Source organism: Aotus nancymaae, unplaced genomic scaffold (genome assembly GCF_030222135.1).
Source record: "Aotus nancymaae isolate 86718 unplaced genomic scaffold, 86718_ANA_hifiasm-v0.15.2.pri h1tg000007l, whole genome shotgun sequence".
Taxonomy (NCBI): Eukaryota; Metazoa; Chordata; class Mammalia; order Primates; family Aotidae; genus Aotus; species Aotus nancymaae.
In genome coordinates, this window is record NW_026988418.1 from 62417665 (window position 1) to 62427019 (window position 9355).

The 9355-nt window shown below is 48.4% G+C and overlaps 1 protein-coding gene across 1 annotated transcript; it reads right to left on the minus strand.

Annotated features, from left to right (window-relative positions):
* Positions 1-8302: 8302 nt before the first annotated feature.
* On the minus strand, positions 8303-8698 carry LOC135272308 (lysosomal enzyme trafficking factor-like). Its single transcript, XM_064370731.1, has one exon. It carries the CDS (start codon positions 8696-8698, stop codon positions 8303-8305), a length of 396 nt encoding a protein of 131 aa, XP_064226801.1.
* Between the last annotated feature and the right edge of the window lie 657 nt (positions 8699-9355).

A 9355-nucleotide genomic window follows, 5' to 3' on the forward strand; every position in this document is an offset into this window, starting at 1 on the left:
CCAGGAACCCCCCTGCCCCTTTCCTGGAAAACTCATGAATAATAGACCCCTTGTTTAGCATATGATCAAGAAATAACCATGAAAGTAGCTATCCAGTAGCCTCCCGGGTGCTCTGTGGAGTAGCCATTCTTTTGTTTCCTCAATTCTCTCTCTTTTTTTTTTTTTAAGACGGAGTTTCACCATGTTGGTCAGGCTGGTCTTGAACTCCCGACCTCAGGTGATCCGCCTGCCTTGGCCTCCAAAGTGCTTGGATTACAGGCGTGAGCCACCGCGCCCAGCCGTTTCCTCAATTCTCTAATTCACTTTACTCTGTGGACTCAGCTTTCTTTGTTGGGTGAGATCCAAGAACCCTTCTCTCGGGATCCAAAACCCCTCTCTTGGGGTCTTGAGCAAGATCAGGAACACTTTCTGGGAAGAGTTCTAACCTCTTGCTTATGCCATTGCAGTCAATGATTAAAGGCTTAACTCTTACATTTTTGACTTGTTTTAATTGGCTACTCTGACCTTAGCAGTTCAGCTCTCTCTCTCCTAGCTCAGCTGAGCCCCTTATAGGGTTACATTTGTTTACCTAAGGTCAGGTAAAAAACGAGGTTAAGAAATTATTTTGTGGCTGGGTGCGGTGGCTCACGCCTATAATCCCAGCACTTTGGGAGGCCTCGGTAGGCTACTCACAAGGTCAGGAATTCCAGACCAGCCTGACCAACATGGTGAAACCCTGTCTCTACTTAATTTTTTTTTTTTCTGCCCACCTGCAACTGTCTTGATCGAGTTTGTCTCTACTTAAAAAAAAAAAATACAAAAATTAGTCAGGCAGGGTGGTGGTGCCTATATCAGAGGCTGAGAGCAGGAGAATTGCTTGAACCCGGGAGGTGGAGGTTGCAGTGAGCCAAGATCGTGCCACTGCATTCCAGCCTGGGCGACAGAGAAAAGAAAAGACACATAGTCGCCGGGCGCGGTGGCTCACGCCTATAATCCCAGCACTTTGGGAGGCCGAGGCGGGTGGATCACGAGGTCAAGAGATCGAGACCATCCTGGTCAACATGGTGAAACCCCGTCTCTACTAAAAATACAAAAAATCAGCTGGGCACGGTGGCGCCTGCCTGTAATCCCAGCTACTCAGGAGGCTGAGGCAGGAGAATTGCCTGAACCCAGGAGGCGGAGGTTGCGGTGAGCCGAGATCGCGCCATTGCACTCCAGCCTGGGTAACAAGAGCAAAACTCTGTCTCAAGGCAAAAAAAAAAAAAAAAAAAAAAAGGCCGGCGCAGTGGCTCATGCCTGTAATCCCACCACTTTGGGATGCTGAGGCAGGCGGATCACCCATCTCTACTAAAAATGAAAAAATTAGCTTGGTGTGGTAGCAGGTGCCTGTAATCCCAGCTACTCGAGAGGCTGAGGCAGGAGAATCGCTTGAACCTGGGAGGCGGAGGTTGCGGTCAGCCGAGATTGCACCATTGCACTTCTGCCTGGACAACGAGAGCAAAACTCTGTTTCAAAAAATGAATGAATGAATGAATGAATGAATGAAGACTCCAGAGATAGATCTGACCAGGGTGCAAGGACTGGCCCACCTAGCTGCCCTGCTCAGTATCCTGAGATGTAGTCAGCCCAAGGCTGGTGTCATTTAAACATCTGAAGCATCAACCAACCCCTTCAATGTACTTTTCTCCTCACCACGTAGCACTTGCCCCACCTCCCTCACCCATCGTTCTATCAGCCCAGAAAGAGAAAATGTGTTCAGCGTGCAGGAAGGAACATTCCAGTCCCGATGACTGATACTTCTCATGCAGATTCACTACTTGGTGCCCCTGGTGAGCAAAGGGTCAGTGCCTGTCAGGCTCCCAAACTTTACTCAGCCCTGGGACACTGACAAGACCGAAGCACTGTAAGTTCACCAAGCCAGTGCCACCCAAGTTGGCCCCCTGATCCACAGGCCTGGTGACACGCCCACCTTACCACTTACCTCTTTTGATTTTGCACCGATCACTGAAGTGTTTCTCCAAACACTGCTGGTCTCGGTTGGCACACTCTGGTCTCACCTCCATGGGAGGTGACATGGTGCCCAGAGAGTCTGGCTCTCTCAGGCAGCCTCCCTGCCCCTCATCCCATCTGCGGCAGCTTAGCTTCTAGAACCTTCCCCAGGAAACCGAGCAGCTTGTGCCGTTGAGGAAGGGCCAGATACCTCGGGATCCTGCCTCAGGACCTGCTTGCATGGGAGTTAGCCCAGGCGGCTGCCGGAAGGATCTCTGTGCCTCCTCCCACATCCGCACGCAGCGACACATATTTCCCAAGGCAGCAAGTATGGTGGGTGCCGGGATCAGAAAACCCTGGGTTCAAAGCCTGGCTCTACCACTGACTGGCTGTGTGGCTCAGGGAAGATTACTTACCTCCTCCGTGCCTTAGTTTCCTCCTCTGTAAGATGAGGATAATAACTGTATGAGCCAGCAGAGTTCAGTGCAGGACATAGGAACCACGGGAGGCATTTAGAGCAGAAAGTGATTTGAGACCAGGATTAGGTGCTTATGGGTGGTTGGAGTGTCTGGATGGGGAGAGGAGAGGAAGTAAGGCTGAGTCCAGAGGGTCTGCCACCTCTGCCTGAGCAGGAAGCAAGGTACGGCACCTGGAGATTGCCATTGGCACCGCTGAGTTTGGGCTACACGGGTACGGCTGTGGTCCAGGGAGCAGATGGGGCCTCCACTGCTGCTGCCACCAGCTGTCCCCGGACTCCCCGTGGGTGGTAACTGGACACTGGGTGCTGCTGCAGGAAAAAAACGTGCATGTGCGTTGGCCCTGCTTGCCAGAAAGAACCAGCCAAAGGAGCAGGAAGGTGGCCTCTGCCTCTTCCACCTTCCAAATCTCATGGGAGGGACTAAATGTTGGATCCCATATGCACCTATTGCTCTCAAAGGAGTCAGACTGCAAATGAGGTTTTCACCTATCTGCCTCCAAAGGACAGAAGATCGGTGGAGATGGATCTTGGCTGCTACCCAGCCACATGAGGGCTAAGCACTCTATGACTAAGCACCCTGAATCATTCCCACCACATGATAGCACATGCTGAATAAATGTGGGCTATGGTTGATATTACAGTCGTTGTTGCTACATGCCTCCCATGTGCCTGCACTGTACTCGGCCCTAGGAGAGATCGCAGCAAGCAAGACAGATTCAACCCATCTGTAGGCTCCCTGTCCCTGGATGGAGTTCATAGCCCCTTCCCTCCATAGGGACAGAAAGGTGTAATACCTTTCCTCAGCCATCATAAGGGTCACAGCTGACAGCTGACACTTCTCTTTTTTCTTTCTTCTTTTTTTTTTTTTTGAGATGGAGTTTTGCTCTTGTTGCTTAGGCTGCACTACAATCGTGCGATCTCAGCTCACTGAAACCTCCACCTCCCAGATTCAAGCCATTCTCCTGCCTCAGCCTCCTGATAGCTGGGATTACAGGCACACGCCACCATACTTGGCTATTTTGTAGTTTTAGTAGAGACAGGGTTTCTCCATTTTGGTCAGGCTGGTCTCAAACTCCCGACCTCAGGTGATCTGCCCACCTTGGCCTCCCAAAGTGCTGAGATTGCAGGCGTGAGCCACCGTGCCCGGCCAGCTGACACTTTTCTAACAACAGCAAGAGGTTAACAAGAGAAAAGAGTGGCAGATTTAATAAAAAGTTTTACGAGAAGTGGGAGCCTTCAGAAGTGAAGAGCCAAAGACCCAGGAAGAACTGTCTTAACATTTTAACTTTAGGTTCAATGAAGATAGAAGTGTAGATATGTGATTGGCAAAAGGGTATGCTCTAATGGTAACCAACTGAGTGGGGAACCCAGCAAGGCCTGTCCGTTCAGATGCTTCCTGGCCTTTCTGTGTAGCATCCCCCGACCCTGGTATGAAGCAGGAGTCCTCTAGAGTGAGGGTCTTCAAGGAAGAATGGAGAGGGGAAAGTGACTTTCCTACGTTTTATTGCTTGCTTTAGGGGAGAGAGGTTCTAGTTTCCGTTACCCGCCTGGGGAGGAGAAATTCTAGTATCTACGACACTTCATGTGGGTGGGTCGGGGTGGGGAGAAAGATAGGTGGAAGGCAGGTGGGCAGAAGGTCAAAGAGAACTTTGGGGGCTCTTCCAATGTCCTTCAGTTTAAAGTACAGTCATGAATCACATAACAATGTTTCATTCAGCAATGGACCACCTGTAAAATGGTGGTCCCATAAGATTATATTACCAGCTGGGCATGGTGGCTCATGCCTATAATCGCAGCACTTTGGGAGGCCGAGGTGGGTGAATCACCTGAGGTCAGGAGTTTGAGACCATCCTGGCCAACATGGTGAAACCCCATCCTTACAAAATACAAAAATTAGCAGGGCGTGGTGTTGCGTGCCTGTAATCCCAGCTACTCAGGAGGCTGAGGCAGGAGAATCACTTGAACCCAGGAGGTGGAGGTTGCTGTGAGCTGAGATCACGCCATTGATTGCACTCCAACATGGACAACAAAGAGTGAGACAGCATCTCAAAAAACAGATTATATTACCATATTTTGACTGCACTTTTCCTATGTTGAGGTATGTTTTGATACACATACACTTATCATTGTGTTAAAGTTACCTACAGTATCCAATACAGTACGTGTTTGTAGCCTAGAAGCAATAAGCCATACCATATAGCCTAAGTGTATAGTAGGCCATGCCGTCTAGGTTTGTGAAAGTATACTCTCTGACGTTTGCACAATGACAGAATTGCATAATGAAGCATTTCTCAGAACTCTCCGCTTGCCACAGCTTCATACTTCTGCGTATTGTGTTCTGAGCCCCGACACCTCCAATCAGCCTTAAGGCCTGAATGCAATTTATTTATTTTTTATTTTATTTTATTTTTTTTGAGACGGAGTTTCGCTCTTGTTACCCAGTCTGGAGTGCAGTGGCGCGATCTCGGCTCACCACAACCTCCGCCTCCTGGGTTCAGGCAATTCTTCTGCCTGAGCCTCCTGAGTAGCTGGGATTACAGGCACGCACCACCATGCCCAGCTAATTTTTTGTATTTTTAGTAGAGACGGGGTTTCACCATGTTGACCAGGATGGTCTCGATCTCTTGACCTTGTGATCCACCTGCCTCGGCCTCCCAAAGTGCTGGGATTACAGGCGTGAGCCACCGCGCCCGGCCCCTGAATGCAATTTAATTCCTCAGTAATCATTAAGCTCTACAACTGCAAAAGTGAGGGTGGGGAGGGGAGAAGGGAAAGGCTACTGACAATATCTCTGCTGGGCTTTTGTCCTCTCCTGAGAAGGAGGCCACGGGAAAGCCCCAACATGCATGATGGAGAGAGACTCCCCAGGTACCTGGTTAGCCACTCCCACCCTCGCTGCCGCCACTCACAATCAACCATAATACATGCTACCCGGCAGAGGAGACAACCCTGGCTTGCAGAGGCATGCATTCCTCAGGGCCTGAAAACCAACTGTGTTTCCAGTTGCCAGAGAGACCTCACGCTGACCTTCTTCAAGAAACCTGGTGAGAGGGGCCAGTGTGTGGGCACACAGGACGTTCCCTCCCCATAAGGCCTCTTTGTGGTCTTTCATTCCCCACCCCTAGCCCAGATATGGCAATGTGGGGCGCCCTCGTGTGGCCAGAGCAGCCCTGCAGCCTGTTGGCCGATCCTGGCTCCCCTGGGGCACCCAGGTATCCCTCCTCCAGGCTCCCCACACACTGCTTGTCAGGGCTCCACTCCCGTTACTTCCAGCTGGCCTCCCTCAAACCTAGATTCCCCTTTTTCTTTTATTTCTGACTGTTTTCCTTATTTATTTATTTATTGAGACATGGTCTCTCTGACACCCAGGTTGGAATACAGTGGTATCCTCATAGCTCTCTGCAACCTGGAACTCCTGGGCTCAAGCAATCCTCCACCTCAGTCTCCTGAGTAGCTAGGACTACAGGTGCATACCAGGATGCTAGGGTAGCTAATTAATAAAAATGTTAGCTGATATCCTAACATTTTTTAGTAGCAATAGTCTCACTATGTTGCCCATAGTGAGTTTGGATTGATTGAACCAGCTTCAACATACCACAGACCTTATTCACTATTTGAGAATTTAATGTGGCTCACACATACTGCCTACTCCCTCAATTCACCTTCCCCATATCTGGTCTAATTCTGTCTTCCAATAGTCTCACTATGTTGCCCATAGTGAGTTTGAGGCTGGTCTCAAACTCCTGGCCTCAAGCAATCTTCTCACCTCGGCTTCCCAAAGCACTGGGATTACAGGTGTTAAGCCACCACACCATAGTCCCCAACTCAAAATTTAAAATTCAGTATTCTATGCATATCAAATAATTACATATTAATTATTTAATCTTATGTAACAAATTATCCCCAAAATATCTTGGCTTAAAATAGCAAACATCTGGCCAGGCATGGTGGCTCATGCTTGTAATCTCAGCACTTTGGAAGGCCAAGACAGGTAGATCACGAGGTCAGGAGTTCAAGACCAACCTGGCCAAGATAGTGAAACCCCATCTCTACTAAAAATACAAAAATTAGCCAAGTGTGGGTGCCTGTAATCCCAGCTACTCAGGAGGCTGAGGCAGTTAATTGCTTGAGCCTGGGAGGTGAAGGTTGCAGTGAACTGAGATCACGTCAACAGAGCAAGCCTCTGTCAAAAAAAAAAAAAATAGCAAACATCTATTATCTCACAGTTTCCAAGGGTCAGGAATCCAGGAGCAGCTTAGTTGGGTGGCTGTGGCTCAGTGTCTCAGAGTTTCAGTCAAGATGTTGGTCAGGACTGCTGTCATCTGAAGGCTGGGAAGGATCCACTTCCAGACCACTCACACAGCTGTCCTTGGCAGGAGACTTAGTTCCTTGACACTGCGGCCTCCCCATAGGCTGCTAGGAACATAGCAACTGGCTTGCCCCAGAGCGAATGCGCCGAGAGAGCAGGCAAGAGTAACCAAAATAGAAGCCACGATGTTTTTTAGAACCTAATTTTGGAAGTGACATACCATCACCTCTGCCATATTCTATTGCTCACACAGGCCAACCCTGGTACAGTGTGAGAGGGAACGTAAATTCTAGGAGGCAGGAATCGCTGGGATCCTTTTCAGAAATGTGATATCACAAAACATATTTTTTATTTTTTTATATAAAATTTAAATTTTATGATCGTGTCTAGACCTTTTTACACTTAACACAATGGAAATATTCATATTCATTTTTCCCCCAAAGGAACAATTTCTGAATCATCACTATGTTGCACAGTAGAATAGAAACATGAATTCAGGTACTTAGCAAAGTGTGGGGATCGCTCCAGCGTTGAGACCACTCAGTGTCCCCGCCATAATGGAGCTTGAGCCCGGACACGTTTCCCACCCCCTGGAGGCAGTCGAGACCAGTGAAAGAGAGATTTAATAGAAGTTTGAGTGTGCAGAAGCCTATTTCTGGTCCACTGACCTAAAGGCTGGGTGAAGGCTGTGTGGTTTTACTAGGCATTGTTTCTTGAAGTACCTGCTCTGGGCTAGTTTTATGACTTTGTTTACCCTCTATTGATGGGTCCCGTGCTTGTTCCTGTGACTGCTATTTGCAAATTTAATGGGTCTATCGACTCTCTGATGACTTGCATAGATCATTAACATTTTAACTATAGGTTTCCTCACCCTGATAATGAGACCCACCTGCGTGACTTGATTGTACCCATTGTGTGACTTGATTGTACCCATTGTGTGTTTTCCGCTGCCTAAGCTTGTAGCCGGATGGCTCTCTCTTCCCTTTATTAAGATAATGGCATCTGTTCTGATAATTGAGATGGGACTAAGAATGCTTATGTAAATGAGGTGGGGCAAAGAATGTTCCTGTAAAATGAGGTAGGAAAAGATATATATACTAACTCAGTGTACAATAAAGTTGCTGGTTTTAGGCATTGCTAATTGGGAACTGCCTGGCCAGCCCTCCAGACTCCAGCTGTCCTGTCTTTTCTTTTCTTCCACGCACTCTCTCTTCCAGGTATTGGGACCCTCTTGCAGGCCAAGAGACCCCGGCAGACGTGCCGCTCTCACCGGCCCCCGACAGCAAAGTTTCTAAAGAATGCAAATTAACAGACAAGATTTAACTTCCAAAATCTGAAGTAATCAACATGATTTTGTAGTACCCTATCCCAGGCTTTATCTAAAAATTCATTATTTCCCCAGGTAAAGATAGTCCCTTAATCACATGTTCAGAAAGCCTCTGCCCCATCACAACTTCCTGAGATCTGTGAAGAAACTGCAGTCTTGTGATCAGACTCTATATAGTACTGGCAGTTTTGTAATCATAGGGAAAAAACGGTGACTGATTTTACTTGTCAATCAATTGTAGTCTGCTGATCTCATTAGAAGCCTTGACAAATGCCTGGTGGCGATTGCAAATAACTGCCCAGCATATAGGGATGATGCAGTAGCCCACTGTTTTGGGATCAGCTCTTGTACAAGAGTAAAGGAACAAAAACGTCTGTAAGTAAGGTACCAGAAAAATAATTGTCCACAGCCAAAAAGGCAAGAAGAGTAATCGAGCGTTCAAGGAGTGTGTCCACGTGGTTCCTTCAAGGGGCTCCTCAGGGTGCTGTTGAATGTGTTCCAAGGCCAGCTTGTTGTAAGTCTCATTAATTTCAAAAGCATAGTAAAATGCTGCTGCACTCGCTAACAGACGCAATCCCACTCCAATCCATCCCATCCGCTGATGGAAGCTCATCATTCTCCATGCTCTGTGCCTTCCTGTCCCGGGTGGCCAGCCCACCCTATTTGTTTATTTTTTTGCTAGCTCTGTCACCCAGGCTGGAGTACAGTGGTGCGATCTCAGCTCACTGCAACCACCGCCTCCCAGGTGCAAGCGATTCTCCTGCCTCAGCCTCCTGAGTAGCTGGGATTACAGGTGCCGGCCACCATGCCCAGCTAATTTTTTTTTTTTTTTTGTATTTTTAGTAGAGACAGGGTTTCACCATGTTGGCCAGGCTGGTCTTGAACTCCTGACCTCAAGTGATCCACCCGTCTCAGCCTCCCAAAATGCTGGGATTACAGGCATGAGCCACTGTGTCTGGCCCACAAAACATATATATATATGTGATTGAGTCTTGCTCTGTTGCCCAGTCTGGAGTGCAATGGTATGCTCTCGGCTCACTGCAACCTCTGCCTCCCAGGTTCAAGCAATTCTCCTGCCTCAGGCTCCCAAGCAGCTGGGATTACAGGTGTGCACCACCACACCCGGCTAATTTTTGTATTTTTAAGTGGAGACAGGGTTTCACCATGTTGGTCAGGCTGGTCTTGAATCCCTGACCTCATGATCTGCCTGCCTCAGCCTCTCAAAGTGCTGGGATTACAGGCGTGAGCCACCACTCCCAGCTCACAAAACATA